The sequence below is a fragment of the Festucalex cinctus genome, chromosome 5 (genome assembly GCF_051991245.1).
Source record: "Festucalex cinctus isolate MCC-2025b chromosome 5, RoL_Fcin_1.0, whole genome shotgun sequence".
In the NCBI taxonomy this organism is placed as follows: Eukaryota; Metazoa; Chordata; class Actinopteri; order Syngnathiformes; family Syngnathidae; genus Festucalex; species Festucalex cinctus.
Window position 1 is genome coordinate 3,487,501 of NC_135415.1, and position 23,771 is coordinate 3,511,271.

Genomic DNA, 23,771 nt, shown 5'->3' on the forward strand with positions numbered 1-23,771 from the left:
CAGGTTGATTTCAATTTGTGAAGTTCTAGCAGCCCCTGGTGGCTAGTTTTTTAGTGCAGTTTAATTTTCACAAGGCATGTTTTGGCCCTTATACATTTAAAAAAAAACATGCTAATTGTCAGATGAAGGGAAAAGTAATATGCTTGTGAACTGAGTCAATATGTGGAGTAAGTACCTCAATACATATATTTATATATTTTTTATATATATTTTAAGAATATTTTTCATTGTTTTATAAGCACAATATTGTGTTTTTTTATGATGGTTTTTTTATTTTTTATTTTTTTTACAATATGTAACTTTTTTTATATCACCAACCTCCCCACAATATCGTGTTAATTATCGTCTCGTGGCCTTCATATTGTGATATTGTATCGTGAGGTTTGGCTATCATTACATCCCTAGTGAACAGCCTCGCCTCACCTCATTTTTTTACAACCACTCAATTCCTCAAACTGATCCCTGACAGTGTAAGTCCAGCGCGAAGCCCAGTCTAACCGTGCTTGGCGTTTTCTTTCTTTTGTTATTTTACTTGTCTTTGTGCAGGTAAAATTGGGCCTAAAGGGATGGTTGTGCCGTTGTGGGATGGAAAATAGCCGAGTTATAGTCAATTGTAGTTGGGGATGTAACGATAAGGGCTATATCGTGATATTGTGATATTAAAACTGCCACAATATCGTCGTCGTCATGTTCACAATAATTAAAAGCAACACATCCGTTAAAAAAGTCAAGTTGATTTTCAGTTGTGCAGTTCTAGCACCCTCTAGTGGATAGTTTATTAGTGCAATTTAATTTTCATTAGGGATGTTTTGGCCTTCTATGTTTAAAATCTATGCTAATTGTCAGATAAATGGGAACCTAATTTGCTTGTGAAGCGATCAATGTGTGCTTGCATTAGCAAGAATATTGTTATTAGAGATTGTAGGTGGTTTATATGCATTGCTGTTATATAATATATAATATCGTGATAATTATCGTATCGTGATGTTTGGATATCATTACATCCCTAATTGTAGTGGTTCCCCTCATTTGCATTAAAATCAGGCTGGTTGAAGAGCATGGCAGGCTTTATGTTGAGGATGCAGAAACAAACATGTCCGTGCATGACATATCGGTGCAAGATTTCCCCAAGCTGATGTAGTCGGATGATGTAGTCGGCCGCGCATATGACACGGCAAATGGAGACTGCCTTGCACCCACAAAAATGTGATATGAACAGTAAAATTCAGATTTGTTTCCCACCAAATCTGTCCCAGGCCTCTTTTGCATGTGAATAATATAAATTGCATATTGTTTTGACGCCATATGAACGCTCAGGTTGCACTCACCCAACCTACGCATCATCAAAAGATGAAAAACATCACAAACAACACATACAAAAAGCAATGTCAGACAAAGTAGCAGAAAACAGTGGTGAAAAGAAGATGCTTTAGAACTGATACATATATGGGAGGACCAGTCTTTTTTTTTTTTTGTCTTTATTTTACCATCATCTCAAGTCACTGTGTGAAATGCTGAAAGCATTTCACATTTATGTTATTCCTAATCTTTATTATTGTTGTTTGAATGCTAAAACCATTCTTCTTATATTATTCCTATTCCTTATATTCAATTTATTTTTCATCTCCTCACTTTTTTTTTGTCGCCTTTTCCACTCTCACATAAAAGTCCACTCTACAAAAAGTTGTGACTCCCAGGCCATATTTTTTCTCATTCCACATACTTACAGTTTATTTAACTTAATATCAAATGTCTTACATTCATTTTCAATGGGACAGACGTTCAACCAAGTCAGTATACAAAGCAAAAATTAGAGAGTTAAAATTGCAAAAAAAAATGGTGGGAGTTCATTTTAACTCCCATAATGTAATTTTAATGTTTTCAGAGTTAAATGGTGTGGTGTTATTTCACAGAGTTGATCACGTAGAGTCAGAACACCTCCACACTGTTAAATTGGCTCCGTCAATTTAGAGAGAGACCAGTCAGCACCATTTTTCTTCATCCCCCTTTCTTCCTTGATTATCACTGGACAATAGCGACAGTCATGAGCACATGTGTCGAGATCCGGTCCTCGAGGGCCAGAGCACTGCATGTTTTCTAGGCTTCTCTACTCCAACACACCTGATTCAAGGATCAGGATAATTATCAGGCTCCTGCAGAGCTTGCTGATGAGCTTAAATATGAATCAGCTGTGTTGAAAAAGGGAGCCCTCGAAAACCTGTCGGGCTGCGGCCCTCGAGGGATTCGGTTTGACACCACTGGTCTTGAGGTAGAACCCCCAAAAGGAGTTTGGGGCCATGAATTCATTTTCAGTCTGACTGTGGTCAACAATATGTCACGCCGCCACCGGCGTGGCGGTTAATGCTTTTATTTTTGTGTCCCTGTTTCCTGTATTACTTTGAAATCCTAACTCTCCTCTCACCCCAGGTCACTTGCCCTTCCTGCCGCTCCCTCATTACCGGTCCCCGCCCATGATTATCACCACCTCCCACCAATCAAGCCAGTCAATAAAAGCCACCTGCATTCTCCCCTCCGTTGCCAAAGTGTCACAGTCAGTGTATGGAAGCGTCCCACAGTCCTCATGTCCTCGTTCATGTTGCCTTGTATTTTTGCCTTGTTTTTGAGCCTTTTCCTCCCCAGTGGAGCGCCTTTCGTTACCCCTTTTGCCTTGTGCCCTTTTTCCTCCCCAGCGGAGCGCCTTTTGTTGTCCCCAGTACCTTTTGCCTGTTTTTTCCTCCCTAGTGGAGCGCTTTTTGTTCTCCACTTTTTTGCTTCCCCGTTCTCCTCTCAGTTTGAGAGGAGACAGCTGTTGGCCGGAAATAAACCTGTTGCCTTGGTGGCCTACCTTACGCCTGCGTCTGAGTCCTACCTTACCTCGTCGTGTCACAATAAAATAGCCTTTTTCAAATGCTCTCTTCAAAAGAGGTGTTGGGTTAAAGTCATTATCATTAAAATCGGCCATCATTGTCAACCACCTTTCGGCAAGTGCGCTTCCTTATTTTCGATGAGTGGCAAAGCCTCGAAAAAAAATCGGTCCGTGTACGTGACGGGCCGATGTCGACAGAACCACATTTTTGGCGAGTGCTTTGAGGCAAAGCCTTGAATGTCAGTGTATTTTTTCGAGGGTTCGTCATTTAAAAAAAAACATAAAAAGACAAAAAAAATTGATGGGCCAAAGTTACAGGTTAAATTTATTTCCAACGCCTTGAATACTATGGGGGTGGATAGCCTATATTAGCATTATTTATGTCATGACTCGGGTCATGCAGGAGTAATGTTGGGGTCATGTCTCATGTCATGGCTGTGTTTTGTTTGCGACAAATGTCTGATATCCATCCATCCATTTTCTTGACCGGTTATTCCTCACAAGGGTCGCGGGGGCTGCTGGCGCCTATCTCAGCTGGCTCTGGCAGTAGGCGGGGGACACCCTGGACTGGTTGCCAACCAATCGCAGGGCACACAGAGACGAACAACCATCCACACTCACAAGCACACCTTGGGACAATTCGGAGCGCCCAATTAACCTGCCATGCATGTCTTTGGAATGTGGGAGGAGACCGGAGTACCCTGAGAAGACCCACGCGGGCACGGGGAGAACATGCAAACTCCACCCAGGAAGGTCCGAGCCTGGACTCGAACCGGAGACCTCAGAACTGGGAAGCGGATGTGCTAACCACTCGACTACCGTGCCGCCCCAAATGTCTGATAGTTGACTTTATTTGAGGCAAATGTGTAATGTTTGGTTTTCTTTGAACTGATGCAATCGGCTTGTAACTAGTGGATGTCAAGACTCTTTAATCTCTCTATATGGTTAGGACCAGTTGGCAGCGAATCAGATGGGTCCAGGTTAGTCCGGTCTCAGCTCCTTTTATGGTTAGGAACCAATCCGCAGCGAATCGGATCGATCCATGTCGATCCTGTTTCAACGACCTATCAGGGTTACCCACATGTCTTGCCTCAACCAATGAGATCGAGTCACTGTCTTTTTAAGATGTTTGAGAAATGTGTGTGTTGCTGGATTATTAACTCTGTTCATCAATGTGCTTCCGCAGCCCAAGGGGGCTTGGCATGCAGTCTCTTTGTTTTCAGTTTAGTCAAGTTATGTGAATAAATAGTTAAAACCTTATTTGTGTCTGCGCCTTGGGATCCAACCCTTCAGCTCATAACAATTTAATCATTTCCAATTACATATGTCACAGATTTTTGTGAGTCAACAATAGTCAAGTAGTTTGTATATTTTAATCCAACTTCAGTTTCATCTAATAATCATTGTCCAATTATTTAATATCCAATATATTCCATATCATTTCACATTCACTTTATAATAAAGGATTCCACATGGATTCAGATTATAGCAATCAGCATTCACATACAATTTCTACAGAAAGTGCACATCTAGTTGTGTGAATGCATACTTCTGTTATAATTTTAACTTTTGTGCTGCTAGGAAATGAAAATAGAGACCTCAAGTAGTCTATATTTGGAGAAATCTCAAAATTGACTTTTTGTGTTGTGTTGAACAATCATAATATTTTCTTTTTCTTTATGTAAACAAAAGCATGAGAGACATAACATCCATAATAAGTTATCAATAAACTTACTTGTCACAGAGCACACCAAATGGCAAATAAACTTTTAATTTACACAAAATTATAAAATCAAATTTCCCACTGCGGTAATATGACCTCATTTAATATAGCTGCAAGGGCGCACAAGCCATTGTCTTTTTGTGCTGGTCCCAAGCCAGGATAAATACAGAGGGTTGTGTCAGGAAGGGCATCCGACATAAAACTTTGGCCAAATCAAACAAGTGAATCAAATGTATGAATTCCATACGGGATCGGTCGAGGCCTGTGTTAATAATGACGGTCCACTACACCCAATGAACCCATGTGCCAACACTGATGATGTGTCTTAAGCTGCACCAAAAGTGTATATAACAACATATACATATATATATATATATATATATATATATATATATATATATATATATATATATATATATTAGGGGTGTTAAAAAAATCGATTCGCCGATATATCGCGATACTACATCGCGCGATTCTCGAATCGATTCAATATTTATTTATTTATTTATTTATTTTTTTAAGAGCTCAGAATTGTTCATTCGGTAGTCTTACCGATTCAACGTCTTAACATCATTGCCTTTTTGTGTGTGTGTGTGTGTGTGTGTGAATCGATTTTTAAACTTCCATTTTTAATGGAAAAATATTCAACAAAACGTCTGACTTCGGGTTAGGATTCACACCTTGAGCATGGAAGAATGTTATATGAACGGAACATTAAGCCTTAATATTTTATTTTAATGCTGTTCAAACATGAAACAGATTACAACCTCTATAAGACTGAAATTTCAGATAAATAAATAATACATTTTCATATAAATCTTACACTCTACAAGCTTACTGATGAGTATTTTCTAAATTTGAATGAAAAAAAATCGCAACAATCGACTTAGAAATTCGTATCGGGATTAATCGGTATCGAATCGAATCGTGACCTGTGAATCGTGATACGAATCGAATCGTCAGGTACTTGGCAATTCACACCCCTAATATATATATACATACACATAAATATACACATATACACGCACACCCCCCCCCCCTCACACACGCACCCCCACACGCACATATATAGAGTCCAGTAGTTGATGAGCTGAAAATTGTGTTTGCTCAATCAAATAAAAATATAATTTGCATAATAAATTGGAGCACAGTGTATGTAATATGAGAGGTGTGTTACCTTTCCCTGTAGGATCTTCAGCGCTTCAAATTTGCCTTCTAGGTAACGATGTGCCACCTCTAACTCACATATTAATACATCGATCACCTGTTCAACAAGGGAATCATCAATGCATGTTTTTTTTTTAAAGTTGTGTTTCTTTCTTACCTCACTAGATTCCAGTAGTTTGTCTCTTAACTCTTCTTTAGACATGTCAGCAAAGGAACCATCTGGATAGTCGAAAGATGTAATCTTGCATTAAAAGCTATCATGTGAGATAAGTGACATTTACACAGAGAGCAACAAAAAAAAAAAAAGCTTAGAAAGTTCTCTGTAACAGGGTGTCCCAAACTTTATTGATCCAAGGCACATTTTTACATCAGAAAAAAATGTTTTGGCACACAGATTAGCAAAACGATTCAAAAAGTGTATGGAGGAAAATAATATCTGTAAAGCCCATAATCTCACTGAGGGGCGCAGGCTTGGGAGGGTCCGCGCACGTAGCGAGTGTTGCTTTTTCTACACTGAAGGAAGCCTGCAGAAAAAGCAATACTCAAGATGTATGCAGACCCTCTCAAGCTTGCGCTGCTCAGTGAGATATGGGCTTAATAGTAATAAAATTTGTTTTAAATGTTTCCCTGTGAGTACAAAACAAATATTATGTGGGTTTAAATTTTTATGTTGTGACTACGAATCAAAATTGTGTAGGTTTGATTTGTTTTTTCATTGTGTGTAGGGATGCACGATAATGCTATTTTCAACCGATACCGAAAAACCAATAATTTAGAAAGTGCCAATGTCGATAACTAAGCCGATAATGGTTTGCAAAATTAACTTAAATACAAATATACTTTCGAGTTCTACGATAAGTCTAACATGTACAAATACCGGTACATTGAAATGTGTAAATTTTACACAATGTTTCAATGTATGTAAAGCACAATGAAGCTGAATTTTATTGATATGAGCCACAACCACATCTAATGGACCAACGTGGCGTGTCTATTATTATCGCTGGATTTCTTTATTGTCTGGTTTATCTGTATGAAATCAAATTGGTCGATAATTGCTGATAATTTTTGGGGGATTTCTTTATGATCTGATTTATGTGTATGGCATCAAAATGGTTGATAATTGATGATAATTATCAGAGGATTTCTCTATTATCTAGTTTATCTGTTTGACGTCAAATTGGTCGATAATTGCCGATAATTATCGGCCACCGATATTATCGTGCATCCCTAATTGTGTGTATAAATAAACTGAGTGCAAACTCTTTTCAAAGGAAATCTCATCTCTACAACTACAAAATCCTCACTCCGTACACAAATTCACATCGGCGTACAAATCACTTTTACGAGTACAAATCACGACATGCAAATTATGATGACATGACCAATGTATGATGATGTGAGTAGAAGCCTATGACTATGTGCATGCGTTGCACCTGAGCACGCGGTGAGAACTACAGGCTGTTGCATTTTTGAGAATTGTGGCGCTTATGTGATTGTTGTGGACCAAAAAGTTGGTTGATTATTGGCCGTGTCATGCCTCCCAAGAAGCCGAGAGTGCATTCCAAACGAGAGGAAATCAACAACGTGGGAGAAGTGCTTCAACCGGAGGACGAGAGTGGCATAGCGAACAACACAAGGGAGCTGTCAAACTTGATACGCTCTATTATCAGAGAGGAGATCAATGTGGTGGTTCAAAAACTCAATGCCATTACAGATGGCATTTCTGCTTGTAAACGGAGGCTTGGCGAAGTGAATGAAACTTTGACGACACTGAGGATCTTTCCGGACTTGACTACGGAGATGGCCAAGAAACGAACTAGGTTTTGGGATATCAGAGCGAAACTGAAGTGTTGACGTAAAGCATGGCATCATTCACCCAGCCACACTGATTCTAACTTTTAAAGGTGAGACTAAAAAAATTCCAGGAGGCATCCGAACCAGATGCCCGAGCCACCTCAACTGATTCCTCTCGACGCGGAGGAGCAGCGGCTCGACTCTGAGTCCCTCCCGGATGACCGAGCTTTTCACCCTATCCCTAAGGGAGAGCCCAGACACCCTGCAGAGGAAACTCAAACCTCACTGGAAACAAACTCGACTTACTGCCGGCGAAAACAAATTCGACTTACTGCCGGCGATGCGGACCAAACTGACACCGGCTGTACAGCTCATATCAAGGGGCTCGGCATCCCGTATTCTCGAAGCACCCCCCACAGGACCCGCCGAGGGTCACGGTTGAACGCCTTCTCCAAATCCACAAAACACATGTGGACTGGTTGAGCGAACTCCCATGCACCCTCGAGGACCCTGCCGAGGGTGTCGAGCTGGTCCACTGAACCACTGTTCCACGGCTGGGACAAAAACCACACTGCTCCATTTAATTATTTGCCCAGAAAAAAAAATTGCTTCCCCTCCGAGAATGACCAGCAGCAGCAAATGGTATGTATGTTCCATATGTATGTTTAATGTAATAAGATTTAGTTGAGATTTCCATCTGCTTCGGTTCTTTGTTTTGTTCCAGCATGTCATGTGGAAGTCTTAAAAAAACACTGTAAAATCTATTGTTGAATTACCATGACCAATGAGTAGCATCTTCCAGTTGGAAATTTTCTCCCAGCCTCCAGTCATCAATCTGGGTATACCGGCTGCTTCCCTTCTATGGTATCGTCTGCACACATCTGCATCAGGTGAGATGGGTCCTCGAGGTCCAGTGGAGCTTTGGCTCTGTTTCCTGGTCGAGGAAGATTTTGTTCTGACTGTCATGCCATAACCCAGGTCCCCAGTTACGAGGTCGTCATCCTGGCTAATTGCCTTGTCGACGTCTTGCATCAGCATCACGCCAAACTCTGAATTACATAGAAAACAGCATGGATCTCACATCCCATGTAGTAATTCTATATATTTAAACTCTGGTTAATTTCAAACATAATTCCAACAAAGTACTGCAATTACTAAAAGTTGCCACTTTTACTCTGTGTTAAGTCCATACCAAAAGTGATGTTCAGTAATAGCCTTTATTTGCCATTTTATTTTGTATCACCAAAGTAATAATAAATACAAACTTAATCATCCATCCATCCATCCATCTTCTACCGCTAATCCTAGATCGGGTCACGGGTCAGCAGCTTTAGGAGGGAAACCCAGACCTCCCTCTCCCCAGCCACTTCAACCAGCTCCTCCGGTGGGATCCCAAGGCGTTCCCAGGCCAGCTAAGAGACATAGTCTCTCCAGCGTGTCCTGGGTCGTCCCCAGGGCCTCCCACTGGTGGGACATGCCTGGAACACCTCTCCAGGGAGGTGTCCAGGAGGCATCTGAACAAGATGCCCGAGCCACCTCAACTGGCTCCTCTCAACGTGGAGGACCAGTGGCTCCTGGATGACCGAGCTTCTCACCCTATATCTAAGGGAGAGCCCGGACACCATGCGGAGGAAACTCATTTCGGCCGCTTGTATCTGGGATCTTGTTCTTTCAGTCATGACCCACAACTCGTGACCATAAATGAGGGTTGGAAAGTAGATCGACAGCTTCGCCTTTTGGCTCAGCTCTTTCCTCACCACAACGGACCGATACAGAGTCCGCATCACTGCAGACGCTGCACCGATCCGTCTGTCGATCTCCCGCTCGATCCTGCCCTCACTCGTGAACAAGACCCCAAGATAATTGAACTCCTCCACTTGGGGCAGGATCTCAGCTCCGAATCAGAGAGGCCACACCACCCTTTTCCGACTGAGGACCATGGTCTCAGATTTGGAGGTGCTGATCTCCATCCAAACCGCTTCACACTCAGCTGTGAACTGCTCCAGTGAGAGTTGGAGATCACGGCTGGATGAAGCCAACAGCACCACATTATCTGCAAAAAACAGATATGCAGTGCTGATGCCACCAAACCGGACTCCCTCAATGCCTCGGCTGCGCCTAGAAATTCTGTACAAAAAATTATGACCAGAATCGGTGACAAAGGGCAGCCTTGGCGGAGTCCAACCCTCACTGGAAATGAATCCGACTTGCTGCCGGCAATGCAGACCAAACTCTGACAACGGTCGTACAGGGACCGAACAGCCCGTATCAGGGGGCTGGGTACCCCGTACTCCCGAAGCACCCCCCACAGGACTCCCCAAGGGACACGGTCGAACGCCTTCTGCAAATCCACAAAACACATGTGGACTGGTTGAGCGAACTCCCATGCACCCTCGAGGATCCTGCTGAGGGTGTAGAGCTGGTCCACTGTTCCATGGCCAGGACAACAACCACACTGCTCTTCCTGAATCTGAGATTCGACTTCCGGACGGACCCTCCTCTCCAGCACCCCTGAATAGACCTTACCAGGGAGGCTGAGAAGTGTGATCCTTCTGTAGTTAGAACACACCCTCCGGTCCCCCTTCTTAAAAAGGGGGACCACCACCCCGGTCTGCCAATCCAGAGGCGATCCGATGTCCACACAATGTTGTAGAGGCGTGTCAACCACGACAAACCCACAACATCCAAGCCTTAGAAACTCCAGGCGGACCTCATCCACCCCACCTGCCACCAAGGAGCTTTCCAACCAGCTCAGTGACTTCGACCCCAGAGATAGGATAGCCCACCTCAGAGTCCCCAGACTCTGCTTCCTCAAAGGAAGATGTGTCGGTGGAATGGAGGATGTCTTCGAAGTATTCTCCCCACCGACTCACGACGTCCCGAGTCGAAGTCAGCAGCATCCCATCTCCACTACTATACACAGTGTTAATTGTGCACTGCTTTCCTCTCCTAAGACGCCGGATGGTGGACCAGAATTTCCTCAAAGCCGTCATGGCCTCACTGAAATTTTCCCATATCCGAGTTTTTGCCTCAGCGACCGCCAAAACCACATTCCGCTTAGCCAGCCGGTACCCGTCGGTACCACATTAAGGTGCCGGCTCACGGATATATATGTGTATATATACATATACATTATATATATATATATACATATACATTATATATATATATATATATATATATATATATATATATATATATATATATATATATATATATATATATATATATACATATACATATATATATATATACATATATATATATATATATATACACATATACATATACATATATATACATATATATATATATATACATATACATATATATATATATACATATATATACACATATACATATACATATATATACATATATATATATATATACATATACATACATATATATACATATATATATATATATATACATATACATACATATACATATATATATATACATATATATATATATATATATATATATATATATATATATCAACACCCTGAAAACTAATTAAAACTAACTAAATTAAAAAAAAAATGAAATAAAAAAAACCTCAAAACATAATTACAACTAAAACAAAAAATTCCAAAACTATAATAACCCCATTGCCATACTAATAAATTGGTTTATATACTGTAGCATTTTTCTAAAAAGCACAAATAAATTATTTGTACAATTTTTAGGACTAAACACAATTTCTCTTCATAACATTATGTGGCCCTTGTGTCGTCCTGATTTTCTGGATGTGGCCCTCAAATGAAAATGTTTGGACACCCCTGCACTAGAGGGTGCTAGAACTGCATAAATGGAAATCAACCTGACTTTTTTTAACAGATGTGTTCCTTTTAAATACAGTGTTCCCTCGTTTTCCGCTGGGGTTAGGTTCCAAAAAATACCCGCAATAAATGAAATCCGCGAAGTAGTTAGCTTTATGTTTTACAACTCTTCTAAATGTTTTAAGTCTCAAAAATCCCCGACCGCGCAATTTATACACTTTTCTCATTGAGGCTTTTACATGTTCTCCCATTTCTCTCTTGTTCAAACATTGACAATGTTCAAACATTCATAAATGTTATAAAATGGGTATACTACTGTAAAAAATTATGCAAAATTGCACTTAAAAAAAATCTGCGATACAGCGAGACCGCGAAAAGTGAAGCGCGTTATAGCGAGGGAAGACTGTATTGTGAACATGACGACAACGATATTGTGCCAGTTTTAATATCACGATATTGCTCTTATCGTTACATCCCTACTTGCCACGACAAACTCGTGCATGTGTGAGCCTTGCATAAGTTGCATCTTTTCTTGCATTTACAATTGTCTGACTTAAGTGCTCACTGAGCCTGCAGATATGGTTTTACATTGAAATGTTGGGCATTATTCAAATCTGAAGTAACTCCTCTTTCAAACTGTGTATAAGCATGATGAGCAAGCATGCAGGATAGTGAGAGACGCTCTGAAAATGACGTGTCAAAAGAGCCATTTGAGGCCAAATAAATAACCAAAATTGGAGCCGCAAAAACAAAACATTTGAAGATTGTGATGAAGGCAACAATGTTTTAGTGTTAGTATTTTACTGAGTACTGAGGGCTCCAGAGCCAATTAGAGATCTGCACCACAAGCAACACAAAAAAATATGCAGCATCCAATACTTTGACATTTTTTTGTCATTTTCTTCTACCTTTTGTCTTGAGTTTTTGGAATTTTTTTGTGTGTGTAATTTTTCATAATTTTTTTAGACTTTTCTGCCTTTGTCTAAATACGGACATATGGTAATTTTCTCTCTACTTTCTTTTTTTTTTTTTTTGACATTTTATGTCTTTATTTATTTATTTTCTACTTATTTTCTGCCATTTTGCCAGTAAATTGCTGACATTTTTGGCAGTTTTGTGGGCATTCTATTGTAATTTTAGTGATTTATTTTGTTTTTGAACCTTTTCTTTTTTGCCTTTTTTTAAATGATTACATTTCTGACTTTTTTGACGATTCGAAAAATATTTTATAGTAAATATTTTGTTTTTAGACATCGTTTACTTTTCGAACATTTTCTTTTCTGCCTTTTTTATTTTATTTTTTTTATTAAATTCTCTCACATTTTTGGCAATTCCATGGACAACTTATTTGTAAATTTCTGCTGTTCCTCTTCCTGTGTGGAAATTTTATGATCTTTTTTTTTGAACATTTTTAGCTAATTAAAAAAAAATAAATTAAAAAACTTTTTCATCTTTCTAACAACTTAAAAATTTGGACTCTGACATTTTTTTGAATATTTAATTATTCACTTTTTTTTATCACTTTTTATTCACTTTTAAAACCTTAATTCATTTGAAGAATATTTTATCTAAAAAAAAAAAAAAAAAACACTCTAAAAGAAATGCTAATTTCTACTAATTTATTTAATTATTTATTTTATTTATTTTTTAGAGATCAACAGTGAGCCACACGAGAGGGACAAAAGAGCGACATGTGGCTCCAGAGCCGCAGGTTCCAGACCCCTGGTCTAGTATAAAGAGCGTTCTTTAAAGGCATGATTCAATAAAATTCCCATAGGTACAAAAAAATTGCATGCAATTTTCCCCAGAAGTGTTAGCTACGGTAGCTTGTTCCTGTACAAACAAGCTCGTCTTACCTGCAGCATAGAAGGAATAAGGTAGTCACAGCCTCAGTCTTGATCAGCTCCACTGCCTCACAGCACCACAAAAATGTAAGAATCTTGTTGTCTATAAAGCCAATAAACAAGTTGAGGTCCACCGTTTACATTAACACCAATCAAATTCATTCTCACCATGAGCAATTTGTGACAACTCTGGATACATTGTAAACGAGAGTATTGAAGGGCAAGGAATAAGAAGGAATATTCAAATGTTTGTTTAAAAGTTTCACCCTGATGAGTAAATATTGAAATAAAGGGTGTGGGCATGACCATGAGCCAGATAGGAATGAGAAGAAATATGCCAGCATTGAGCGCCACACAGGTTTCAAAACTTTTTTTCTTTGTTTTTTTTTTTTAACTCAAGTGTTTATTCATACTGTAAATTCAAGCACAATTAAGGCAAGGCGCATTTCAACAGCTTTTGACTAGCAAAATGAAAACTCTTGCAAAAGTAGTTTCACATAATACAACATGAAAAACAAGTTGCTTTACCTAAACGGGCAACAAATATTGACATACTGTATTTCAACTGGAGGCACTGAAGGCTTATATTAGGATAGCATATCTGGCACTGTAAGATTCAAATGTGAACCATTTTTTTGCACCGTCCAAGTAAAAATAATCTAATGAATAATATTAGGTCAATTCCTCCAACTTATACAGTCTTTAATCATGGACATACAAAATACAGAGATATTTCTATCAATTTTTATATTTCAATTTCAAATGCTGATCAACTGTTTTTCTTATATGAACTAAACTCCAAGCTCAGCTCAGTTAAAAAAAGAAAACAGGAAAAAAAAAAACACAGAAAATCTCACACTATGCTCAGTGTGGATCTATATAAATGTGTTAATCACTATTGTATTCTTCAATCATCATCTCATCGTCCTCTTCCTTGACACAAATTGTTGGGTACTGCGCGGGACTGGCTGGTAGACCCTCGTTAGATGCGTCCAGTACATCCTCAATGTCCTCCACATGGTCAATTTTTAGCTGGCCTTCTTGGTCTGTCAGCGCCTCCAATTTTAACCTGCACATGCACACATAAATTAAAAAAAATAAATAAAAGAAAGTGAAAAAAAAGTGAAAAACAACTACAAAGTGTCCCACTAGAGTTTAGTGGTGTCCAAACTACAGCCCGGGGGCCATTTGCGGCCCGTCGTCCATTTTTCAGTGGATCGAGACATATGCAAAAAATGGCATTTGACTCAGTTCAGTTCTTTTTTCTTTTTTTTTTTTAGTTATATCTTTTCATTTCCAAATAGTTCGAGAGACATTGTAAATACTAGAGCTGTCAAACGATTAAATTTTTTAATCAGATTAATCACATCTTAGAATTTTGATTAATCACGATTAATTGCTTAATTAAAAAGGCTTTTTTATCAACATCTTTTGCCGGCCAAATTTAAAGAGCCCTTGTTGTGTGTTAATTTTTTTTTACATTTAATGTTATGAGGACATCTTCAAAAGTTTTTATCCACTGCACACGCTCATGCTCCTCTTTTTCTAATCACTTAATTACTTGCATAATTTAAAATGGAAAAAAATGACCCCAATAGTTTGAAATGAACACATATTCTGAATGTCATAAACAAATATTTATTAAATGCTTTATGTAGTTATGTTTATTGCTCAAACACAAAACCTGTGCTACCTTTAACGTAACCATCCGGTGTCAGTCTAAAGAATCATCTGCGCGTAAAAATTAATAGTGTGATTATTATTATTTTTTATTCTGAACTCTTGGAAAATGGATGGATGGATGGGGTACATCACTGAAAAAAGGTTGAGAACCACTGATATATCCGGTGTAACAATGTGTGCTGCAATCCCCTCCCCTCCAACTCCAATGAATTTTTTTCTAAGATTTTGATAATTGTGACAGTTGGGATTATTGGTCTGTCATTTGCAAATTGATATTTCAGTCTACTTTTACAGATAGGTATTTTATTTTATTTTGAAGAGAGAACACCAGTTTGAAAAGGCATGCAAGTTACAAATATATGTGAATGTGCTATAGTTTCTGTAATACTTTTTTTTTTTTTTAAACTAATAACATGTCAATATCAAAGCAATCAAGCAGTCAATTTTTTTTTTATTTCTAAGTTTTTACAATATGTAGTATTTTGTTATCTGGCTTGCTATTATATATTTTAAATATAGAAGAATGGTTCTGAATTTATAAAACAAAGCACAAAGTGAACTTCAAACAATATTTTCCTTAAAAATCTACCTATCAAAGTTACGTCTTTGTGTTGTTTTTTTGTTTTTGTTTTTTTAAATGAAAAAAAAATGAGAAAAATGTTAAAATAGGAATGTGCAAGAGTTTAAATTATACCGTTATTCCATTGGAGCTGGGTAATATTTGAAAGGAGATGGCTTTGGAAAGTCAGGTTTACATGTTTGTTTATTAATCTGTACCTTTTTTACTTCTTTTTTGTCCTTCATAAATAGCAAAATAAAAAAAAATAAAAATAAAAAAAAAAGAAGCTGTACTGTGGTTGCAATTGATTTAAATGATTATTTATTGTTTTTATAAGGCCATTTTACGGTGACCCTCAAGTGAAAAACGCAAAATCAAAAAACAAAACACCACAGCATTCAAAAATCACACCGACAAAAAGGTAATCACAAACACAAATCAGAAAACACAAACACAAAAGGAGAAAAAACAAAAAAACAAAAAGGTAATCGCAAACACAAACTACGAAATAAAACACAAACCCAAAATGCGAAACAAAACAACAAAAAGCAATGGCAAGCACAAATAAAAAAAAACACAAACACAAAAACCGGAACAAAACAACAAAAAGGTTACCACAAACCCAAATCAAAAAACACAAACACAAAATACAACACAGTACGACAAAATGTAATCACAAGTACAAACTAAAAAACACAAACACAAAATACAAAACATCCATCCATCCATTTTCTTGACCGCTTATTCCTCACAAGGGTCGCGGGGGGTGCTGGCGCCTATCTCAGCTGGCTCTGGGCAGTAGGCAGGGGACACCCTGGACTGGTTGCCAGCCAATCGCAGGGCACACAGAGACGAACAACCATCCACACTCACAAGCACACCTTGGGACAATCCGGAGCGCCCAATTAACCTGCCATGCATGTCTTTGGAATGTGGGAGGAGACCGGAGTACCCTGAGAAGACCCACGCGGGCACGGGGAGAACATGCAAACTCCACCCAGGAAGGCCGGAGCCTGGACTCGAACCGGAGTCCTCAGAACTGGGAGGCGGACGTGCTAACCACTAGGCCACCGTGCCGCCCCCAAATACAAAACAGTACAACAAAAAGTAATCACAAACTACAAATCAAAAAACACAAACACAAAATGCGAAAAAAACAACAACAAAAAAGTAATCACAATTAGAAATCAAAAAACACAAACACAAAATATTGAACAAAACAAAAAAAAAGTAATCAGAATTACAAATAAAAAAACACAAACACAAAAACCAGAACTAAACAACAAAAAGGTTATCCCAAACACAAAATAAACTATTGTAACATTAAGGACCTATCGTAACATTTTCCTAACGGAAGTTGTTGGTCGTGGGGGGGAGGGGCAGAGGAATCATACTCACGACTGATTGGACGAGAGGAGAGGGACAACTTGATTGGACGTAACATTTTCCTAACGGAAGTAGATGGAGGGAGGGATCTCCAGTGGAGCACTACCGGAAACACTTAACCTCCAATTCTGGCTAACTTTTTTACTAAGAAAGGTAACTATAACACTAAACATAAACCACAGTCTTACCTCAAACTAACGTTAAGTAGTATTACTTGTATTTTTGAGTATATTTCTCTTCGTTTTAACTAAGACAGCTGTCGGTGCTTTCGTCACCACCAGAAACACGCATTTGGACACGAATAGTTGTAGCGAATGTCGCATGCAACGTAATTGCAGTACATTGTGTCTTATACGCTTTACGGTGTGAAGGATGGAATCTGATTTATGTCGTGATGGAATATATTAATTCACAAAAGCGTCTGCCCCCGATTTTTGTACTAACTTTGTGCTACCCTCAGATGTAAGGACTGAGCGGGCTGCTTCTGCAAATGCTTAATGAATAAATCATGTGACTCAATAGGTACACCTGAACCAGGCTATAAATGGGATAAAATAGGAACTGTACCTTACAGGAAACCTCTTCGGTGACATGTGCCCCACATCATGGAGAAATGTTATCTGAGCTGAAAAACAAAACAAAACAAAACGTTATATCATTGATTAACTCTTTCACCAAACGAAATGCTGACATCGCCTTTGGACTTATCGAAAGCACATGGACAAAAGACTGCCGAATTTTTATTCAAACTAAAGAATGCTGGTCAACAAAAAACACGAATCGTGAAAAGAGTGGAAGAATTGGCGGAACTTGAGAGACATTAACAACAGTAACTCACAACATCGCTAATGACCCAAAACTGGAGTTGTATATGATTACTTGCTGACATTGCGAGGGCTAACTCTTGCACCTGCATTGATAACATGTATTGATGTTCCCGTATGAATCTAAATATTGTCTGGCTCTAATTCCGTCTGGACATTTGCTGTAACATTCAAGGCTACATGATAAGGCTGTATTGTGGCTACAATGAATCTGCTGTCAATACGCAAAATGGGGTTGGTGGTCTGGTGCCTGGAATGCGGCTGGCGTGGGCCACTCTGCTGGGTGAGTGGACCTTGGTAGCGCTCAGGAGTCCTCTATCAAGAACTACAAGTCAGTGGCAACAGTGGTGGCTGAGCTGACCAAAATCAAGGCAATATATTGCTTGAAAGTAATGGGCAGAATGCAAGCCGATCTCCTATTCTGGAAGGCACAACGTGTGAAAGCTGATCCGAGGTCAGCCAAGACGCTACTGAACGAGAAAAAGTGCGCTTGCCTTGGCTGCTTGCCTGGCAGGGTGGGCCGGCTGGTGGCGTCTGGGGACCGATTCACTAGTTCTAAATGACTGGGACTAGCTGCAATCTACACACTGACAGTCAAGATAAACTGAGCGAGCAGTGATAGTCTGGGATGGATGGATAACGATATGACTCAATGAGTATTCTAAACAATATATATGACTGATGCGTTACAGTAATGGATCGATGGGGATGGGTCTCGAACAAGCCATCGGCTTCTACCCGTCAGCCCTTCTTTCGGATTTCAATGTTGCAAATGATGTGATGTGATCAATGTAAGCTGTAATGGATCCGAAAGGAAAAAATGAATTAATAAAAAAACGAGCGGGACCGTCTTTTCTCATCCCGATTGACAAACTGAGATGTGATTCAGTCGGTGCTCAGTACGTACATTTAATCGAGGCTCACGTCATTCACAAGGCTGGGTTCTCCGAAGGCCGAATTTGTCGGCTACATGACGTCACTCCCGGCACAACTAGACAGCACGCACGGACTTACGTATGAATGGAGTGTCGTCAATGTGCAACTGACAAGCCGCATTGACAATCCGTGACCATCAATGAACCATCGTGTACTCACTGAAAAGTGGGCATCTATAACGACGGGAAGCAACATCAGACTGAACTCATGGGCGATTGTGCATGTCAAGGATTTTTTTTCCCCCCAAGTTTGGGAGGTGGTGGGGTGGGGTGGGGTGGGGGGGGGTGCTTCTGTTATTGTTCAAGGGGCCGGGCCAAATGTGAAGGTGGGCCGGGTCCAGCCCGCGGACCGTAGTTTGAGGACCTCTGTTGTGAGGCATCAGCCAAATTTTGGTTATTTTATTGTTACTTCTTGTGCTGTTTTCTTGCTTAAATTAGGTCATATTAACGCAATGGGAAATTAGATTGAATAATTTTATGTCAATTAAATGATTATTTTATTTATGTTAATTAAAAGATTATTTTGCCATTTGGTGTGGTCTGTTTATGGATGCTGTCATATAAAGAAAATGAAAATATTTTGATGGTTCAACAGTTTGTTTGTTTTTTCCTCAACGTAATACATAGGAGCACAAGTCACTCCAAATATGGGCTGCGTGCATTTTGGGGTGGGCCGCAGAGAGACTCGCTTTGGAACGACCATCGCGTTCATTTTTTTATGTTCAAATTTTATATTTTCTCTAGCTCATTTGATTTCTAACTTCATCCGGTGTAAAAGAGCTTAAAAGGAACATTTGTGGTGATATTCTGCGACTCAAGGCATTATTTAAACAGACACATTGCTCCATCGTATGATCGGATCCGATGACCCGAACTGGTTCTTTTTTTTGTTTTTTTAAACTCGCTGATGGGCCCCAAAAATTACATTTCCTGAACATGTGACTGAAGTGAGTACTTGTACAAGACATATTTATATATGTATTTTTTTTAAGTCTAAAGCACATTTAATGAAACAGCTTCAGCTCCAGTGCTACAGATCACAATTCCATTTATTTTAAAACACAGAATAATTTTAAGCACCAGCAGTCACTTTTGTGTGTGGATGTGTTACCTTGGTTCCTCAAAGGGTTGGTGAATTTGGCCAGATATGGTAGCAACTCAGTCTGAAGGCTGACAGGTGTCATACAGAAGTGGCGAAATAGGTACTGAGCTGCCAGGCAGTTTTCCCGATGCTAAAAGCAATAAGTCAGAATGAATCTAATTACAGTATGAAGTGTAATGACTAGTGTTGTTCCGATACCATTTTTTTGGCCCCCGATACCGATTCCGATACCAAGCTTTGCCGTATCGGCCGATACCGATACCTAAGGTTTTTTTTTTCCTCAACATGAAAAAGCTGTCCTGCCATTGGTTTAGAGCATTCAAGGGCCAATAGGATATCTTAGATCGGCATGCAGTGAGCATGTCACTTATCAGTGAATGTTGTGCACGAGCAAGACACAAGATGCTGCATCCAAAATTCTATATTAGCATTGGAATTAATGGTATCGGCATGTTGTTGTGAGTACTCACCGATACCGATACCACTGTTTTAATGCAGTATCGGTGCCTCTGCCGATACCAGTATCGGTATCAGAACAACACTAGTAATTATAGTCAAGTGTAATTCAACAAACTACACAGATTAAAAAAAGATGAACATCTTTCGGTCATGGACTGGAATAAAACACAATTACTGACTATTCTCTACAGATTTAAATGAATTAATCAAAACACACACGCACACACACAAACAAACAAAATAATAAGTTGAAGAGGACGCAGATGTGCGGGCTACATCCATGTTGCACGCATTGACTGTTTTTTATTTATTTATGTATTTATTTTTTTATTATTATTATTTTTTATCACTCACTCACACACTACTTTACTTCATGTAAGCCACATGGGTCTCCCAGGCGGAGGAGCGAACCCACGCCAACCGGCACCGAAGGCAAGTGACGGTTGCACACATTATAACAGCTGTTAGAGGCAAGGTAGTCACATGACGTCATTAGATGATGCGTGGGTTGCCAGATAAGCGCTCATTTACACCCCCAAAACAACACAAAAGACGCGGCCAGATCTGCCGCCTCAGTACCAACGATACTTCGGGTACTGTAGAAAAGACACTACCGTCACATTTTCAGAATCTTGGCATCGACTTGGTACCGAAGTATCGGTTCTCGTGACAACCCTAATTAAGTATCATATTGAACTTTTTTTTTTCTTTCACCTCGCTAACAGGTATTGTGCCAAAAAGTACTTACCATCATCGTTTCAAAATGTTGGTATCGTGACAACACTATAACATGAAAATGTGTCCCAGAGTGTCCCACACATTTTAAATCCTACCTTCTTGCTGACGTGCAACCAGCTGGGTTTGTGCAGTGGTCTGAAGCCAACAGCTACTTGTTGAGAGTTGGTGTGAAGAAGCCCTCTGGTGGCAACAGAAGATGCATATTCCTGCATGGTATTACTACTCTAAAAAGAGAACAGTGCAACAATTACGCAGATTCATATAAGCAGTGTGCTAACTTATCCACAATCACTCTTATTCCACACGCAAAGTGCATACCCAGCCTTTGGTGGCAATTTGAAATGTAAATTATCAATGATTTTAATTTACAGATCAAGATATTTTAGCTATTCATCAATATTAGACTGTGGATCTATTTTTGTTTTGTTTTGTTTTCAAAATGTCAATGCAAAGGCTAACCATCCAATCCGATGTGAGGAGATCAGCGTCAGACATATACTCGCTGGCTGTAACGACGTCTTCCATCTCAGAGAAGAAATCCAGGTAATTTTGGTGGAGGTACAGGTTGAAGAACTCCCCAGACACATATGAACGTTCTATAACCCACTAGAGACAATAAGTGTTTAAAAAAAAATTGTGGCGTTAAAGGCACTTCAAGTTAACGTGGTAATGCGATAATTTTGACACAGACACATATATATATATATATATATATATATATATATATATATATATATATATATATATATATATATATATATATATATATATATATGGGGGGGGGGGTGCGTGCGTGTATGTATGTAGATTTATTTGTTTGTAAAGTATGTAAAGCACTTTCTGCTGCATTGCTTGAAAGGCGCTACATAAGAAAACATGTACCTCAGGTTCCACCTGTAATGACTCTCTATGGTGTTGAGAAAGGTGTGATGGTAACAGATGTCCAAAAGCACTTTCAGCTGCTTTAACGCCTTCAGGAGTCCCCCCTAGATTTATACAACAGAAATTATTTGTCTTGTTTTCGGGTTACATTACATTTTTCATTCTCATTGCCCACATTTGGTTTGTTTAAAACAAACTAGAGAGATACAAGGCACACACATTTGGTACATTTCACACAGGCATGAAGACTGGCCAGGGGTGAAAAAGGTGAGAAGCACAAGGATCAAAATTTTGGCTGTTAATATCAAACAGGGGATTAAAGGATGATGAGTATTAATGTTAACACTAAAAACTATGACGTCAAGAAAAACTTATCAAAAATGCAAACGTCTTTGCTACATTTATCGGACCGTGGATATATGGGACTTCCGGTTGACTTCTGGGTAGAGTGAACACTGGCGCAATTGGCTGACACTGCTCACCGGTATTTTTGAGCTTTTTAACGACTTGTATTTTATTACTTTTAACTTTTTAATGTTTTTTTGCTCCCTTTTCCTCCCAACACCTCCGTATACACCTCTTAAGTTGTATGACAGCTTGTGTGAATCTACACTGTTGACTTACCTCGCTGTCCGGTTTGATTCGCCACCTCGTCTCACTGGCCATCTACTCTACCTTACAAATCCATATCCACGATTTGGCTGGGCAGCACATACATCCAAGCTGTCTCTGACTATTTCTCACCGCCTGCCCACCTGCCAGTGTTGGGCTATCTCCAGTACTTGGCCGCTGACCTACTTCGCCTGCGCTCTCCCCTGCCTGGACCCACGCCCGACGCCTCTCCACCTCTACCGGACATCGTCTTCCAGATCTGTCGCAGATAGATCCACCGCGGATCCCACCGGTTCCTTCACGATAATGAATCAACGCCTATACAATCTATCTGGTCCCATGCTCGCCGTCGCTCACATTCAACCAGCCGAGCTGTTGACGACAGCGTATTAGCCAGTTTAGCTCGTTAATGCCCCGACTAGCACCAATACCACATCCCTCAACTTCGGTCTTCTCAACATTCGCTCAATGTCAAGTAAGGGGCATCTTATCCATGACCTCATTACAGACCGTAAGCTTGACTTTTTCTGCCTGACGGAGACTTGGCAACAACCTAATGACTTTTCTCAGCTGATTGAATTCACTCCTCACGGATTTGTTTACATTTCTCAACCCCGTAATTCTGGCTGGGGCAGAGGTCTCGCGATAATTCACAGTGAGACTTTGAAAGTTTCCCCCGTGCCTGTGACCTCTAGCACGTTCGAATCTGCAGTCTACAAACTGTCTGGTCCCACTCCAACCATCATTGCTATTGTTTACCGTCCTCCTAAACCTAAATTTTAACATCACTTTGCTGCCTTTTTCACCAACCTATCCACTCTCTCTCCTGACATAATCCTGCTGGGTGATTTCAATATTCACATGGACAATATCAATATCTCTTACCAAAGACTTTATTTCTTATCTTGACAGTTTTAGATGTAAATAATTTGTCACTTCTCCCACAAATTCCAAACTCATTTACATTCTTGACTTAATCTGTTGCTCTGGTGTCACCCCGTCCGAACTGATAACCGATAAACTTCCCATAACTGACCACTTTCTTCCTTTCATTTATCGTTCAACTCCTTCTTTCCATCACCAAAACTCCACGTCTAATCTCATTTCGGAATATAAAGAATATTAACACTGATGATCTGACTGCAATGATTGATCCTCTCTCTCCAGCATACACAGTTTTTCCAGCCCGGATGATCTGGTTACACATTACAATACTGGACTCCCATCTTGAAAAAACCTGGTGCTGACCCCTCCAACTTCAACAAATACCGTCCTATATCTAACCTTCCTTCATATCCAAAATACTTGAAAAATTAGTTGCCACTCAACTCCATTCCCACTTATCCTCCAATCATCTGCATGAACAAGAGGCGTGTCAACCACAACAGCCCCAAAGCCCCCCCGAGCCT

The 23,771-nt window shown here is 39.7% G+C and overlaps 1 protein-coding gene across 1 annotated transcript in view; it reads right to left on the bottom strand.

Annotated features, from left to right (window-relative positions):
- The window catches only part of rad17 (RAD17 checkpoint clamp loader component), a 162,668-nt gene that overhangs the window by 1,879 nt on the left and 137,018 nt on the right, over nt 1-23,771 (bottom strand). Inside the window, exons 11-17 of the mRNA XM_077521437.1 lie at nt 21,751-21,854; nt 21,328-21,474; nt 20,964-21,092; nt 19,681-19,801; nt 8,330-8,602; nt 5,914-5,975; nt 5,767-5,853 (exon numbers count right to left, since the gene is read on the bottom strand). Coding sequence (XP_077377563.1) covers nt 5,767-5,853; nt 5,914-5,975; nt 8,330-8,602; nt 19,681-19,801; nt 20,964-21,092; nt 21,328-21,474; nt 21,751-21,854 — 923 coding nt within the window. The remainder of the gene's footprint in view (nt 1-5,766; nt 5,854-5,913; nt 5,976-8,329; nt 8,603-19,680; nt 19,802-20,963; nt 21,093-21,327; nt 21,475-21,750; nt 21,855-23,771) is intronic.